Source organism: Oncorhynchus mykiss, chromosome 25, assembly GCF_057628025.1.
Source record: "Oncorhynchus mykiss isolate SJ-2025 chromosome 25, ASM5762802v1, whole genome shotgun sequence".
Lineage (NCBI taxonomy): Eukaryota > Metazoa > Chordata > Actinopteri > Salmoniformes > Salmonidae > Oncorhynchus > Oncorhynchus mykiss.
In genome coordinates, this window is record NC_143046.1 from 9,164,462 (window position 1) to 9,183,085 (window position 18,624).

General features: G+C 42.3%; 1 protein-coding gene across 1 annotated transcript in view; it reads right to left on the minus strand.

The window, feature by feature from the left end:
* Positions 1-5,948: 5,948 nt before the first annotated feature.
* LOC110504535 (protocadherin Fat 2) overlaps positions 5,949-18,624 on the minus strand; it is a 75,123-nt gene continuing 62,447 nt past the window's right edge. The window contains exons 24-28 of the mRNA XM_036969560.2: positions 16,764-17,265; positions 14,051-14,204; positions 8,089-8,188; positions 7,259-7,706; positions 5,949-6,644 (exon numbers count right to left, since the gene is read on the minus strand). Coding sequence (XP_036825455.2) covers positions 6,124-6,644; positions 7,259-7,706; positions 8,089-8,188; positions 14,051-14,204; positions 16,764-17,265 — 1,725 coding nt within the window. The 3' untranslated portion in view covers positions 5,949-6,123. The remainder of the gene's footprint in view (positions 6,645-7,258; positions 7,707-8,088; positions 8,189-14,050; positions 14,205-16,763; positions 17,266-18,624) is intronic.

Below are 18,624 nucleotides of genomic sequence, written 5' to 3' on the forward strand. Positions count from 1 at the left end.
CGGCCTTGTCTCAGGATGGTACGTTGGTGGTTGAAGATATCCCTCTAGTGGTGTGGGGGCTGTGCTTTGGCAAAGTGGGTGGGGTTATATCCTTCCTGTTTGGCCCTGTCCGGGGGTATCATCGGATGGGGCCACAGTGTCTCCTGACCCCTCCTGTCTCAGCCTCTAGTATTTATGCTGCAGTAGTTTATGTGTCGGGGGGCTAGGGTCATTCTGTTATATCTGGAGTGTTTCTCCTGTCTTATCCTGTGTCCTGTGTGAATGAATGTATAAAGTATGCTCTCTCTAATTCACTAATTCTTTCTTTCTCTCTCTCTCTCGGAGGACCTGAGCCCTAGGACCATGCCTCAGGACTACCTGGCATGATGACTCCTTGCTGTCCCCCGTCCACCTGGCCGTGCTGCTGCTCCAGTTTCAACTGTTCTGCCTGTGGCTATGGAACCCTGACCTGTTCACCGGACGTGCTACCTGTCCCAGACCTGCTGTTTTCAACTCTCTAGAGAGAGCAGGAGCGGTAGAGATACTCTCAATGATTGGCTATGAAAAGCCAACTGACATTTACTCCTGGGGTGCTGACTTGTTGCACCCTCGACAACTACTGTGATTATTATTATTTGACCATGCTGGTCATTTATGAATATTTGAACATCTTGGCCATGTTCTGTTATAATCTCCACCCGGCACAGCCAGAAGAGAACTGGTCCCCCCTCATAGCCTGGTTCCTCTCTAGGTTTCTTCCTAGGTGTTGGCCTTTCTATGGAGTTTTTCCTAGCCACCGTGCTTCTACACCTGCGTTGCTTTCTGTTTGGGGTTTTAGGCTGGGTTTCTGTACAGCACTTTGATATATCAGCTGATGTAAGAAGGGCAAAATAAATACATTTAATTTGATATCTCAAATCACATTGGCTACAGTTTCCACATCCACAGCAATATTTCATACTAGCCTACAGTACGTGAGATTCATAACTTTTAAAACCTTGACCAGAGAGAGAGAGACTGTCAAATAATACAGCGAAGAGCTGCTGTTTTGATGAGTGAGTTCACGTCTAAGTTTTTATTTATTAAGCACTGTCAACACTGTTTTTATTCAACACTATTACAAAACATAAATCCTGCTTTTCCCTACTTCCCCTGGTGCTGCAATGAATGTGTAGCCAAGTGTATCGATAGCTCTGTGTTTTTGTTGTTATTAGCAGCTCGTCGTGTCTAACAATACAGAGGAATATTTCACTTTCTCTGGTCATATGATCAACGTGATTGTGTGCATGAGGCTGATGCGGTACGACTCGAGTTTCACCTTCAGATGGAAGACGATGTCCCCTCTCTCTAGTCAGTCTCACCGGAGGAAAGGAAGGAGAGAGCAGTGAGAGGCGGACCCTCTGTTGTTCTCTCCCTCCCTTCGCGGAGACTAATGCTGTGTTCAAACACCTGGGAACTCGTGAACTAGGAAATCTCCGACTTCAGTGCGTTCAAGACTACTAGAGCGATAAGTGACCGTGACGCTGTGTCTCCGAGTAGGCTTAATGTGGGGGAAAAAACATCTGGTCTTCACAAAGGGAAATTGTTTTGTAAAATGATACATGTTTTGAAGGAGAAGGGAGTTTTATTCTACCAATATGATAATGCATTGTTGAACATTACGTTGGTAACCAGGGAAGTTATTGTGGCATCATCAGATTGTGTCTCCCTGTGGTCACTGCTGGCGTTGCATGTATATGTGGGGAGTGAGAACCTTGTGACAACGTTATTGACGTCAATTCAAAAGCATCAGGGCATTACACATACAAGTATTACAATAATTACTGACAAAGTATAATTATTAATATAAGATCATATTTTATTCATGGTGTCTTTACAGTGTTGAAAACAAAATGGGAATACAACATGACTTAAAATCTCTCACAGAGAAACAACTTACAAAACATGGGGTTCATGACACCTCACATTGATACAAAAATAATACACTTAAAAAAATACATTCAGGTGAACTCATTGGACTAGCACATACATACACAGCACACATAAACACATTGGGAAATCATGATAACCCCTCGGGTTGCACAATTCTGGTCATTTGTCCAAAATTCCCTGGTTTTCCAGAAATCCTGTTTGGATGATTCTCGGATTTCCTGCTTATTCCCTCCTGGTTGCAGGAAACTTCCAACCGGGTTTCTGGAACCCTTACAACAGACTGAAAAGGAACTGTGACCAACCAGAGTCTCCATACCTATGAGCTGCCATTCTGTACTTACAAACTGAAAATGCTTGATTTTTTTCATTCTCCAAACCCATGCGCACTAACGACTACAACAAAGCGATGGATATCCTTTCCACACAAAAATACTTAATTGGTCACCAATTACACAACACAAGCACACAATCAGGCCTAATGCATGCTTCCAATGTTGCACTCAGGCTTTTGAGGGCTCACATTACCGAGCGATAATGCTATCCCAGTTTTTTTTTTCTCTTTTCTTATAGAAATGTGTTAACAAATTGTTACAGTAATGTTGGTTTTGTACCTGGGTGTAGAAGCACAGGATGTGTTGTTTTTCTGGGTAACCAACGGTCACGTTGCGTTACAGTATCAACCCTTTTCACCTCCAACCTGTTATTTCTGTTGGTCTAAAATGACAACAGTAGAATATGTTAAACCTTTAATTGTTATATGACTGACCAGTAGAATATGTTAAAATGTTCTATGACTGACCAGTAGAATATGTTAAACCTTTAAATGTTCTATGACTGACCAGTAGAATATGTTAAACCTTTAAATGTTCTATGACTGACCAGTAGAATATGTTAAACCTTTAAATGTTCTATGACTGACCAGTAGAATATGTTAAACCTTTAAATGTTCTATGACTGACCAGTAGAATATGTTAAACCTTTAAATGTTCTATGACTGACCAGTAGAATATGTTAAACCTTTAAATGTTCTATATGTAAAAACAATTCATGTGGAATAATGCATTCTGTTCTGCACACAGTCCCAAACAACACACTTGTATTATAACAGGCCTGTATGTTCTGTACAAAAACAGTATAATAGCTGCATAGACATTCTGTACTGTTGGGCTATAGACAGTTAGATTAGATACCATATTTATGTGTTGGGCTATAGACAGTTAGATTAGATACCATATTTATGTGTTGGGCTATAGACAGTTAGATTAGATACCATATTTATGTGTTGGGCTATAGACAGTTAGATTAGATACCATATTTATGTGTTGGGCTATAGACAGTTAGATTAGATACCATATTTATGTGTTGGGCTATAGACAGTTAGATTAGATACCATATTTATGTGTTGGGCTATAGACAGTTAGATTAGATACCATATTTATGTGTTGGGCTATAGACAGTTAGATTAGATACCATATTTATGTGTTGGGCTATATACAGTCAGATTAGATACCATATTTATGTGTTGGGCTATATACAGTCAGATTAGATACCACATTTATGTGTCGGGCTATATACAGTCAGATTAGATACAATATTATGTACTGTTGGGCTATAGACAGTCAGAATAGATACCACATTTATGTGTTGGGCTATATACAGTCAGCTTAGATACAACATTATGTACTGTTGGGCTATATACAGTCAGATTAGATACCACATTTATGTGTTGGGCTATATACAGTCAGATTAGATACCACATTTATGTGTTGGGCTATAGACAGTCAGATTAGATACAATATTATGTACTGTTGGGCTATAGACAGTCAGATTAGATACCACATTTATGTGTTGGGCTATATACAGTCAGTTTAGATACAACATTATGTACTGTTGGGCTATATACAGTCAGATTAGATACCACATTTTTGTGTTGGGCTATATACAGTCAGATTAGATACCATATTTATGTGTTGGGCTATATACAGTCAGATTAGATACCACATTTATATGTTGGGCTATATACAGTCAGATTAGATACCACATTTATGTGTTAGGCTATATACAGTCAGATTAGATACCACATTTATGTGTTGGACTATATACAGTCAGATTAGTTACCACATTTATGTGTTGGGCTATATACAGTCAGTTTAGATACCACATTTATGTGTTGGGCTATAGACAGTCAGATTAGACACCACATTTATGTGTTGGGCTATACACAGTCAGATTAGATACCACATTTATGTGTTGGGCTATATACAGTCAGATTAGATACAACATTCTGTACTGTTGGGCTATATACAGTCAGATTAGATACCACATTTATGTGTTGGGCTATATACAGTCAGATTAGATAACACATTTATGTGTTGGGCTATATACAGTCAGATTAGATACAACATTCTGTACTGTTGGGCTATAGCCAGTCAGATTAGATACCACATTTATGTGTTGGGCTATATACAGTCAGATTAGATACCACATTTATGTGTTGGGCTATAGACAGTCAGAATATATACCACATTTATGTGTTGGGCTATATACAGTCAGATTAGATACCACATTTATGTGTTGGGCTATATACAGTCAGATTAGATACCACATGTATGTGTTGGGCTATATACAGTCAGATTAGATACCACATGTATGTGTTGGGCTATAGACAGTCAGATTAGACACCAGATGTATGTGTTGGGCTATAGACAGTCAGATTAGATACCACATTTATGTGTTGGGCTATATACAGTCAGATTAGATACCACATTTATGTGTTAGGCTATATACAGTCAGATTAGACACCACATTTATGTGTTGGGCTATACACAGTCAGATTAGATACCACATGTATGTGTTGGGCTATATACAGTCAGATTAGATACAACATTCTGTACTGTTGGGCTATATACAGTCAGATTAGATACCACATTTATGTGTTGGGCTATATACAGTCAGATTAGATACCACATTTATGTGTTGGGCTATATACAGTCAGATTAGATACCACATTTATGTGTTGGGCTATATACAGTCAGATTAGATACAACATTTATGTGTTGGGCTATAGACAGTCAGATTAGACACCACATTTATGTGTTGGGCTATAGACAGTCAGATTAGACACCACATTTATGTGTTGGGCTATATACAGTTAGATTAGATACCACATTTATGTGTTGGGCTATATACAGTCAGATTAGACACCACATTTATGTGTTGGGCTATAGACAGTCAGATTAGACACCACATTTATGTGTTCGGACTCAAAATACTGTTTACAACCAACTACCACCAACCGTTACAATTCCGAGAAATGTTTTTTGAGATCAAAGTCAGAAAACTTCCACACTATAGACTATTTACACAATTGGCAATATCAACTAAATTAAAGTTATATTGAAAAGACAACCTGTTTTACAACAAACACGTGTAATATTTGTGAATATTTATTATCTACTTATTCATAAAATGTATTATTAAAAATGTATTATGTATTCTTTTGTCACATATGCCCTTCGTCCCAAACGTAGTGCACTACTTTGGTCCAGGGTCCATAGGTATAGGGGGCTATTTGAGATGTACTCCCATATCACTGAATGGTGAGGTCACAAATAGGAACTGTATTACTCTATGTGACATGTTTATGGTTATTATGGGTTGTTATTATTGTATTATTGTGTTATTATGTTATTATTGTATTAAATGGAGCTATTATCTGCATGAAATGTAGGCATTAATGTAAATCCACTCTCTTTATATGGTCAGTGGTGCGTGACCTTGTTGTTACATAGTTGTCTAGGCATATTCATACTTATTGGAATCGGTTTCACCCAAAGCCAGTCTCTCTCCCCCTCGGATGGAGAGGGGTCTAGGTGAGTGAGTTCGATATTGCTGCAGCATTTAGTACAGAATATCTTTGTGTTGCGTGGCCTTGTTGCCATAGTTTCAGATAAACATCCTGTAATACTGTTGAACCCTGTGGAACAAAAGGTGAGTGACTCTTTCATTTACTCTACTGAATGTCAAGCCCACTTAGATGCCAATCAATCACATTTTATGGAGACATTCTAAGAATTGACTGTATAGAATAGTAGAATGTAGAATGTTCAAGAATCAACTCTTTCGTTGAAACGTTGCAGTCTCTCCCTGAAAGAGACCTCTGATAGGGAGCACTGTATCTTTAACTCTAGAATAGAACACTTTGAAAACATTCTAGAACATGACCTCCTCACAGCTTCCATAGTCGCTCTCCACCATGTCAGACCCGTTGTAGCAGCGAGAGTTCCGTCCTGCATGTCTAGCCTGTTGTGTTGCAGGGGGGGGAGGAGGAGAGTTACACTCAGCGTAGGACGGCATGGCAACGCTGAGGCGCATGCTGAGGCGCCGGTAGCCTGACGACACATTGTCCATGCTTTGTGCATGTTGCGTCGGATAGTAACTGATGGCAGTGTACTCGTTGGGGCACTGGGAGCTGGGTAAGGGAAGACCGTCAGGCCCCAGGAAGTCATCCAGGTTCTGGTTACTATAACAGGGGGGTAAGGGAGCGCGGCGGTCAGAGCGCTCCAGGGGAAATGGGAATCCGCCGAAGCGAGAGTTTCTACGTGAGTCTATTGATGCGGTCACAGAGCCGTAGGTGTCCTCCACAATGTCAAACTGGGGAAACTCCTGGACCTGGGGGTACTCTTGGACCGCAGGGTTGGGTCGACCGTAGTAGTCAGGATCAGCAGGGTAGACTGAACGGCAGGGAGAAGAGAGAGAACACTCATTATCATTCACTATAGTCCTTCGGTATTATCGCCTTTCAGAGGATATTCATATCAATTTTCAAAGTGTCCTTGTCGGTTATAAAACTCCTTAAACTCATTATAGGTAAGGTATTATAACTTCTGAATGATGAAAAGCCTATTAAAATTCAACACCTAGACACTTATCCTCTGCAGGAAATGCCTGCCTGACCAGGCTATTGCTCAACGCCACATGTTCTGTATGTATCAAAACTGATAGTGGATTACATTCATGTATGGATGAGTAACCTCCATTGTTTTGATCTAAAGGACAAAGTGAGAAGGAGTATAACATGAATAATGCTTTGTTATATCCTCCACATCTCCAGATCATTCACCTTCAGACACTTGTCCTTTTGGGTGTCTCATTGGTCATCTCAATGAAATGCTGTCACTTATTGTTGGATAAAGTGAAGACTGGCCCGGCAGGTTGAGTAAGCTACTACCACAGTTATTACCACAGTTATCAATAAAGACTCAATTAAAAACTCAGACAGTTAGCTTAAAGTATCCACTTCGATTTCCCCTCTGGGAGATCATTAAAGTTTATTCAATGAACTCACCTTCATAGTCCTGATCCCAGTGGTGTTTCCTGATGGACTCATTGTCAGAGATGGATGAAGGTGTAGGAGGGAGGTTGGGGGCCACACTACACACCACGGGCCCCTGTGGCTTCTGCTTCCCGGCCCTTAGGCTTACCTGGGACCCCAGCCCCAGGTCCATCTGGTTGTGAAGCCTCAGAGATCTGAAGGGACTGTGTATGTTATCCAGGTCGTTACCAGAGCCCATCAGCATGTTCATCTCTATTGGGCTGACTTTTGGAGTGTCGGCCATCATGGATTTGGCCAGACTGGGTTGGAAGTAACCGTTGGAGTCCTGAACACAGACAGGTTTCTTCTTCTGTTGGACATAACGTTTGCGGACACAGACGAAGACACCGACCAGGAAGAAAACCCCCATCAAGCTGGCACATATCTCCACTATCTCGATGTAGCCCAGTCCGGCGTACACCTGTATTGAGGATGAGACAGGACACCTTTTGGTTAGCTTCAAGCAGGGCCGTCTAAGGCTGATATTTGGTTGGGAACCCCGCCCCAACTCTCAACAAGAAGTTTGAGACTGAGTTCCCAAAAACGAAAATAAAACTATGGGTTATGGGCCCCCTAGCGGAGCCAGTCCTGGCTTAACTAAAATTCTCCAGGGGTGAAGTTTCCTTTTGGTACAGGTCTAGGATCAGCCTCCCCTCCCCCAATCATAACCGTTACCAGTAGTGGGAAAAAAGGCTAAACTGACCCAATATCAGCATCTAGGGCAATTTCACTCTATTCCTACTAAAACCAGATATGTTACACACAGAGCATTATGTGTACCTTAGTTTAGAATGTTACAATACCTGTGGCAGAGGGTCGCAGTGGATGGAGCCCCCGGAGAAGGTACAGTTGTACCCTTCTAGACACGGGTTGGGGGAGCATCCGTCAATTAGGCTCTGACACCTAAAGAAGGGGGAGCAGAAAAATACTTTGTTGTCCATTAACTTGCAGAGAACGGAAATTAAGGGTTTTCAGTTCAATCCAGGTGAGGAGGTCTTAACAATTGTACGATATGGCAGGTGAGGAGGTCTTAAAGAATCAGAACAACTGTACTATATGGGAGGTGAGGAGGTCTTAAAGAATCAGAACAACTGTACTATATGGCAGGTGAGGAGGTCTTAAAGAATCAGAACAACTGTACTATATGGCAGGTGAGGAGGTCTTAAAGAATCAGAACAACTGTACCATATGGCAGGTGAGGAGGTCTTAACAACTGTACTATATGGGAGGTGAGGAGGTCTTAAAGAATCAGAACAACTGTACCATATGGCAGGTGAGGAGGTCTTAACAACTGTACCATATGGCAGGTGAGGAGGTCTTAAAGAATCAGAACAACTGTACCATCTGGATCATTGGTACTCTAACTTCCGCGATACATACAAAGCCCTCCCTTGCCCTCCTTTCGGCAAATCTGACCACAACTCCATTTTGTCCAGCCTATAGACAGAAACTAAAATAGGAAACGCCGGTGCTCAGGTCTGTTCAGCGCTGGTCCAACCAATCTGATTCAACGCTTCAAGATTGTTTTGATCATGTGGACTGGGATATGTTCACGGATAGCCTCAGACAACAACATTGATAGATACGCTGATTAGGTGAGTGAGTTTATTAGCAAGTGCATCGGTGATGTTGAACCCACGGTGACTAATAAAAACCTTCCCCAACCAGAAACTGTGGATTGATGACAGCATTCGCGCAAAACTGAAAGCGCGAACCACAGCTTTTAATCACGGTAAGGCGACCGGAAAGATGACTGAATACAAGGCAATCAAACAAGCTGAGCGTCAGTATAGAGACAAAGTAGAGTCGCAATTCAACGGCTCAGACACGAGACGTATGTGGCAGGGTCTACAGTCATTCACGGATTATAAAAATAAAACTAGCCCTGTCGCAGACACGGACGTCTTGCTCCCAGACACACTAAACAACTTCTTTGCTCGCTTTGAAGATAGTACAGTGCCACTGACACGGCCCGCTACCAAGACCTGCAGGCTCTCCTTCACCGCACCCAACGTCAGTAAAACATTTAAACGTGTTAACCCTCGAAGGCTGCCGGCCCAGACGGCATCCTTAGCCGCATCCTCAGAGCATGCGCAGACCAGCTGGCTGATGTGTTTACGGACATATTCAATCAATCCCTATCCCAGTCTGCTATTCCCACATGCTTCAAGAGGGCCACCATTGTCCCTGTTCCCAAGAAAGCTAAGATAACTGAGATAAACGATTATCGCCCCGTAGCACACACTTCCGTCATCATGAAGTGCTTTGAGAGATTAGTCAAGAATCATATAACCTCCACCCTACCTAACACCCTAGACCCACTCCAATTTGCTTACCGCCCCAATAGGTCCACAGACGACGCAATCTCAATCACACTTCATACTGCCCTAACCCATCTGGACAAGAGGAATACGTATGTAAGAATGCTGTTCATCGATTACAGCTCAGCATTTAACACCATAGTACCCTCCAAACTCGTCATTAAGCTCAAGACCCTAGGTCTCGACCCCGCCCTGTGCAACTGGGTCCTGGACTTTCTGACGGGCCACCCCCAGGTGGTGAGGTTAGGGAACAACATCTCCACCCCGCTGATCCTCAACACTGGGGCCCCACATGGGTGCGTTCTCAGCCCTCTCCTGTACTCCCTGTTCACCCATGACTGAGTGGCCATGCACGCCTCCAACTCAATCATCAAGTTTGAAGACAACACTACAGTGGTAGGCTTGATTGTAAACAACGTCGAGAGTTTTGCTATCACAGACTGGAACATGTTCCGGGATTCTTCAGATGGCATTGAGGAGTACACCACATCAGTCACTGGCATTATCAATAAGTGCATCGAGGACGTCGTCCCCACAGTGACTGTACGTACATACTCCAACCACAAGCCATGGATTACAGGCAGCATTCGCACTGAGCTAAAGGGCAGAGCTGCCGCTTTCAAGGAAATCCTGCTATGCCTTGCGACGAACCATCAAACAGGCAAAGTGTCAATACAGGACTAAGATTGAATACTACATACTACATCGGCTCCGACGCTCGTCTTATGTGGCAGGGCTTGCAAACTATTACAGACTACAAAGGGAAGCACAGCCGCGAGCTGCCCAGTGACACGAGCCTACCAGACGAGCTAAATCACTTCTATGCTCACTTCGAGGCAAGCAACACTGAGGCAAGCATGAGAGCATCAGCTGTTCCGGAAGACTGTGTGATCACGCTCTCCGTAGCCGACATGAGTTAGACTTTTAAACAGGTCAGAATTCACAAGGCTGCAGGGCCAGACGGATTACCAGGACATGTGCTGACCACCTGGCAGATGTCTTCACTGACATTTTCAACCTGTCCCTGACTGAGTCTGTAATACCAACATGTTTCAAGCAGACCACCTTAGTGCCTGTGCCCAAGAACACGAAGGCAACCTGCCTAAATGACTACAGACCCGTGTACTCACATCCATGGCCATGAAGTGCTTTGAACGGCTGGTAATGGCTCACATCAACACCATTATCCTAGAAACCCAAGACCCACTCCAATTTGCATACTGCCCAAACAGATCCACAGATGATGCAATCTCTATTGCACTCCACACTGCCCTTTCCCACCTGGACAAAAGGAACAACTATGTGAGAATGTTATTCATTGACTACAGCTCAGCGTTCAACACCATAGTACCCTCAAAGCTCATCACTAAGCTAAGGACCCTGGGAATAAACACCTCCCTCTGCAACTGCATCCTGGACTTCCTGACGGGCTGCCCTAAGGTGGTGAGGGTAGGTAGCAACACATCTGCCACGCTGATCCTCAACACTGGAGCCCCCAGGGGTGCGTGCTTAGTCTCCTCCTGTACTCCCTGTTCACCCACGACTGCATGGCCAGGCACGACTCCAACGCCATCATTAAGTTAGCAGATGACACAACAGTAGGCCTGATCACCGACAATGACCAGACAGCCTATAGGGAGGTGGTCAGAGACCTGGCCGGGTGGTGACAGAATTACAACCTATCCCTCAACGTAACAAAGACTAAGGAGATGATTGTGGACTACAGGAAAAGGAGAACCGAGCACGCCTCCATTTCCAACTCAGGAAAGATTTGGCATGGGTCCTGACATCCTCAAAAGGTTCTACAGCTGCAACATCGAGAGCATGGTTGCATCACTGCCTGGTACGGCAATTGTTCGGCCTCCGGCCGGAAGGCACGTGCGTACGGCCCAGTACATCACTGGGGCTATGCTGCCTGCCATCCAGGACCTCTACACCAGGTGGTGTCAGAGGAAGGCCCTAAAAATTGTCAAAGACCCCAGTCACCACAGTCATAGACTGTTCTCTCTACTACCGCATGGCAAGCGGTACCAGAGTGCCAAGTCTAGGACAAAAAGGCTTCTCAAAAGTTTTTACCACCAAGCCATAAGACTGCCGAACAGGTAATCAAATAGCTACCCGGACTATTTGCACTGTGTGCCCCCTCTCATCCCTCTTTTTCGCTGCAGCTACTCTCTGTTTATCATATGTGCAGTGTCACTTTAACTATACATTCATGTACATACTACCTCAATTGGCCCGACCAACCAGTGCTCCCGCACATTGGCTAACCGAGCTATCTGCATTGTGTCCCGCCACCCACCACCCACCAACCCCTCTTTTACGCTTCTGCTACTCTCTGTTCATCATATATGCATAGTCACTTTAGCGATACCTACATGTACATACTACCTCAATCAGCCCAACTAACTCGTGTCTGTATATAGCCTCTCTACTGTATATAACCTCTCTACTGTATATAGCCTCTACTGTAGATAACCTCTCTACTGTATATAGCCTCTACTGTATATAGCCTCTACTGTATATAGCCTCTACTGTATATAGCCTCTCTACTGTATATAACCTCTCTACTGTATATAGCCTTTACTGTATATAGCCTCTCTACTGTGTATAACCTCTCTACTGTATATATCCTCAACTGTATATAGCCTCTCTACTGTATATACCTTCGCTACTGTATATAGCCTCCCTACTGTATATAGCCTCGCTACTGTATATAACCTCTACTGTTATAGCCCCACTACTGTATATAGCCTCTCTACTGTATATAGCATCTATACTGTTATAGCCTCTCTACTGTATATAGCCTCTCTACTGTATATAACCTCCCTACTGTATATAGCCTCTCTACTGTTATAGCCTTGCTACTGTATATAGCCTCTCTACTGTATATAACCTCTCTACTGTATATAGCCTCTCTACTGTATATAGCCTCTCTACTGTATATAGCCTCTCTACTGTATATAGCCTCGCTACTGTATATAGCCTCTCTACTGTTATAGCCTCGCTACTGTAAATCAAACCAAATCAAATGTAATTTGTCACATACACATGGTTAGCAGATGTTAATGGTCACATACACATGGTTAGCAGATGTTAATAGTCACATACACATGGTTAGCAGATGTTAATGCGAGTGTAGCGAAATGCTTGTGCTTCTAGTTCCGACAATGCAGTAATAACCAACAAGTAATCTAGCTAACAATTCCAAAACTACTACCTTATATATATACAGTAGAGAGGCTATATACAGTAGAGAGGCTATATACAGTAGCGAGGCTATAACAGTAGAGAGGCTATATACAGTAGAGAGACTATATACAGTAGTGAGGCTATATAGTAAGTTTTAAGTTCATCGGTGTACACATCACAGACAAACTGAATTGGTCCACCCACACAGACAGCATCGTGAAGAAGGCGCAGCAGCGCCTCTTCAACCTCAGGAGGCTGAAGAAATTTGGCTTGTCACCAAAAGCACTCACAAACTTCTACAGATGCACAATCGAGAGCATCCTGTCGGGCTGTATCACCGCCTGGTACGGCAACTGGTCCGCCCACAACCGTAAGGCTCTCCAGAGGGTAGTGAGGTCTGCACAACGCATCACCGGGGGCAAACTACCTGCCCTCCAAGACACCTACACCACCCGATGTCACAGGAAGGCCAAAAAAGATAATCAAGGACAACAACCACCCGAGCCACTGCCTGTTCACCCCGCTATCATCCAGAAGGCGAGGTCAGTACAGGTGCATCAAAGCTGGGACCGAGAGACTGAAAAACACTTTCTATCTCAAGGCCATCAGACTGTTAAACAGCCATCACTAACATTGAGTGGCTGCTGCCAACATACTGACTCAAATCTCTAGCCACTTTAATTATTAATGCTACTTTATATAATGTTTACATAACCTACATTACTCATCTCATATGTATTAACTGTACTCTATACCACCTACTGCATCTTTCCTATGCCGTTCGGCCATCGCTCATCCATATATTTATATGTACATATTCTTATTCATCCCTTTACACTTGTGTGTATAAGGTAGTTGTTGTGAAATTGTTAGATTACTTGTTAGATATTACTGCACGGTCGGAACTAGAAGCACAAGCATTTCGCTACACTCGCATTAACATCTGCTAACCATGTGTATGTGACCAATACAATGTAATTTGATTTGATATGGCAGGTGAGGAAGTCTTAAAGAATCAGAAAAACAGTACTATATGGCAGGTGAGGAGGTCTTAAAGATGAGAGAAACGTGAACACTATCATTAATAAAAGGTGATATTAGGAACTGAATACTGTGTGGGCCTTTTTGTTCTAAACATTTGAACACTAATCGTCATCGGAGCAGTGCGTGGGGGGGAGGGGGGGGAGACTAACAGCGTGGTAATACAGAGGGTGCAGGGATGAGAGAGATAGCTATGTGAGAGATAGAATACCTGATTCCAGCCATATTCAGTTGGCAGTTACAGATGTAACCTTGACTCTTTGGCACGCACACCCCACCGTGGGCACAGGGCTGGGAGGCACAGGGGTTGTTGTCCAGCTCACAGCGGGGGCCATAGAAGGGAACTGGACAGCTGCAGCGGAACCCTGGAGGGTAAACAGGAAGCGAGATCAGCCTTCCAGAAGATGGTCAAAGTTCTAGAACACCTGTAAAGTTCTCTCACTCTCTTAGTAACATCTGAGGGATTCTAAGGAAGGATAGGATACAAACTATTTTAAAAAGTGGAATACATGGTAGATAGTTTGGTTCCATCCCGTTGTCGTGAGGTCTGGTTATTCAGTTTGCACTTCACTACTCTAGTTTCAACTTCCCTGTAGAACATTTATAATAATACTCTATAGACAATAGGACACCTCCAATCTGTTCAAACATTGTAGTTTGTTCAACATTGTATTCTCATATTGGTGACTGAATTTCCACCCTCGCAGAGTTTTACCTGATCTGATGTTGTTGAAGGGATGATAGATAATGTACCTTAAGTATACTGTAGGTACATCTCAGAACAAATATCAAATAACTACATCTCAAAACCTGTAGGCTGCTACGTGTTGTTCCCATTCTACAGCATTGTATTAATGTGTTACGTGTTGTTCCCATTACACAGCATTTTATTAATGTGTTACGTGTTGTTCCCATTACACAGCATTTTATTAATGTGTTACGTGTTGTTCCCATTACACAGCATATTATTAATGTGTTATGTGTTGTTCCCATTACACAGCATTTTATTAATGTGTTACGTGTTGTTCCCATTACACAGCATTTTATTAATGTGTTACGTGTTGTTCCCATTACACAGCATTTTATTAATGTGTTACGTGTTGTTCCCATTACACAGCCTTTTATTAATGTGTTACGTGTTGTTCCCATTACACAGCATATTATTAATGTGTTACGTGTTGTTCCCATTACACAGCATTTTATTAATGTGTTACGTGTTGTTCCCATTACACAGCATTTTATTCATGTGTTACGTGTTGTTCCCATTACACAGCATATTATTAATGTGTTACGTGTTGTTCCCATTACACAGCATATTATTAATGTGTTACGTGTTGTTCCCATTACACAGCATATTATTAATGTGTTACGTGTTGTTCCCATTACACAGCCTTTTATTAATGTGTTACGTGTTGTTCCCATTACACAGCATATTATTAATGTGTTACGTGTTGTTCCCATTACACAGCATTTTATTAATGTGTTACGTGTTGTTCCCATTACACAGCATATTATTAATGTGTTACGTGTTGTTCCCATTACACAGCATTTTATTAATGTGTTACGTGTTGTTCCCATTACACAGCATATTATTAATGTGTTACGTGTTGTTCCCATTACACAGCATATTATTAATGTGTTACGTGTTGTTCCCATTACACAGCATTTTATTAATGTGTTACGTGTTGTTCCCATTACACAGCATTTTATTAATGTGTTACGTGTTGTTCCCATTACACAGCATTTTATTAATGTGTTACGTGTTGTTCCCATTACACAGCATTTTATTAATGTGTTACGTGTTGTTCCCATTACACAGCATATTATTAATGTGTTACGTGTTGTTCCTATTACACAGCATTTTATTACTGTGTTACGTGTTGTTCCCATTACACAGCATATTATTAATGTGTTACGTGTTGTTCCCATTACACAGCATTTTATTAATGTGTTACGTGTTGTTCCCATTACACAGCATTTTATTAATGTGTTACGTGTTGTTCCCATTACACAGCATTTTATTAATGTGTTACGTGTTGTTCCCATTACACAGCATATTATTAATGTGTTACGTGTTGTTCCCATTACACAGCATTTTATTAATGTGTTACGTGTTGTTCCCATTACACAGCATTTTATTAATGTGTTACGTGTTGTTCCCATTACACAGCATTTTATTAATGTGTTACGTGTTGTTCCCATTACACAGCATTTTATTAATGTGTTACGTGTTGTTCCCATTACACAGCATTTTATTAATGTGTTACGTGTTGTTCCCATTACACAGCATTTTATTAATGTGTTACGTGTTGTTCCCATTACACAGCATATTATTAATGTGTTACGTGTTGTTCCCATTACACAGCATATTATTAATGTGTTACGTGTTGTTCCCATTACACAGCCTTTTATTAATGTGTTACGTGTTGTTCCCATTACACAGCATATTATTAATGTGTTACGTGTTGTTCCCATTACACAGCATTTTATTAATGTGTTATGTGTTGTTCCCATTACACAGCATTTTATTAATGTGTTATGTGTTGTTCCCAATACACAGCATATTATTCACAGCCCGTTGTTTGCCTTCATAGCCACCTCACCAAGCGGAGAGAATAGATTATGGTTTCACAGAGCCACAACATATCACAATGACAAATATCACAATAACATTTTAAAACATTTGAGAAAATTTTCTCTACAAATGTCCTCTCTCTCACCCTCACCCTATACTATATGATTACATGCCTATATCACGTGATGCCTTCATTACCGCACATATCATGAGTTGCTAACACGGTTAACTTAACCCTGAACCTGACCTTGAATGAGGTGGGTAGAGGCTGACAGTGTGCTATGTGTGTTGTTTTTAGAGGTTGACACTATTGGGGAGTGATATAGTATGTCAAGGTTAAGAAACTGACCTCCATTTGATTCCTCCTCACAGGTTCCTGCATTCAGACAGGGGTTACTGTCACAGCTGTTGATCCTGACCTGGTTGACACAGCACTGGTAGACCCCAAACACCCTCCTCCTCCCAGGCCCATTCCACTCCTTATTCTCTTCTGTCCTGATGGGCTCCCCATTCAGCTCCATAGCCTCCAGGCAGCCCACCAAGCCATGTGCTTGGGTCTGGGCCCTGGCCTGGGTCTCTGTAGAGGTGGTGGTGGTGGTGGGAGAAGAACCAGGACCAGGGGGACCAGCGAGGATCAGAGCCCCATGGGGCTGCATCAGATGGCAGGGTTCAGAGAGGACGACCTGGGATGAGTGAATGTGGTCCAGGGTGAGTCTGAGGATGGTGCCGTTGACCTCCAGAAGGACGTGGTGCCACCGCCCGTCTGACACCACTGGGGCTGTGTGGATACGCAGGGAACCCGGGAGCGTGTTGCCACAGAGGTACATGAACCTCAACTCTCCACCCAACAGCTGTAGAAGATAATAGAACACTGTTCATATACAGGATGGTACAACTATCCATCGTCTGCAGATAATATAACAGTGCTCACTGTTCGTAAACGTTTATTCCTCAGAGTTCCCACCAGTCTGAAGTAGAGACAGTGGACTAGAACACAACACATCAATGTAGTTTTTTTTCTTCTTCAAGTTAAAGGTTTATTAAGTTTTCTTGTTTTTCAATCAACCAACAAAACACATTCCACATTCACAGATGTGACAGGTTTAAAAAAATAAAAAATTCAAATATATAATAATAATTATAATAATAAAAATTAAATTTAAAAAATAAATAATAATAATGTTTTTCTTTTGCGTACACACATACATACACATACGTACACATATACAGTGCCTTGCGAAAGTATTCGGCCCCCTTGAACTTTGCGACCTTTTGCCACATTTCAGGCTTCAAACATAAAGATATAAAACTGTATTTTTTTGTGAAGAATCAACAACAAGGGGGACACAATCATGAAGTGGAACGACATTTATTGGATATTTCAAACTTTTTTAACAAATCAAAAACTGAAAAATTGGGTGTGCAAAATTATTCAGCCCCCTTAAGTTAATACTTTGTAGCGCCACCTTTTGCTGCGATTACAGCTGTAAGTCGCTTGGGGTATGTCTCTATCAGTTTTGCACATCGAGAGACTGACATTTTTTCCCATTCCTCCTTGCAATACAGCTCGAGCTCAGTGAGGTTGGATGGTGTACCGCAGTCCTCAGTTCTTTCCACAGATTCTCAATTGGATTCAGGTCTGGACTTTGACTTGGCCATTCTAACACCTGGATATGTTTATTTTTGAGCCATTCCATTGTAGATTTTGCTTTATGTTTTGGATCATTGTCTTGTTGGAAGACAAATCTCCGTCCCAGTCTCAGGTCTTTTGCAGACTCCATCAGGTTTTCTTCCAGAATTGTCCTGTATTTGGCTCCATCCATCTTCCCATCAATTTTAACCATCTTCCCTGTCCCTGCTAAAGAAAAGCAGGCCCAAACCATGATGCTGCCACCACCATGTTTGACAGTGGGGATGGTGTGTTCACGGTGATGAGCTGTGTTGCTTTTACGCCAAACATAACGTTTTGCATTGTTGCCAAAAAGTTCAATTTTGGTTTTATCTGACCAGAGCACCTTCTTCCACATGTTTGGTGTGTCTCCCAGGTGGCTTGTGGCAAACTTTAAACGACACTTTTTATGAATATCTTTAAGAAATGGCTTTCTTCTTGCCACTCTTCCATAAAGGCCAGATTTGTGCAATATACGACTGATTGTTGTCCTATGGACAGAGTCTCCCACCTCAGCTGTAGATCTCTACAGTTCATCCAG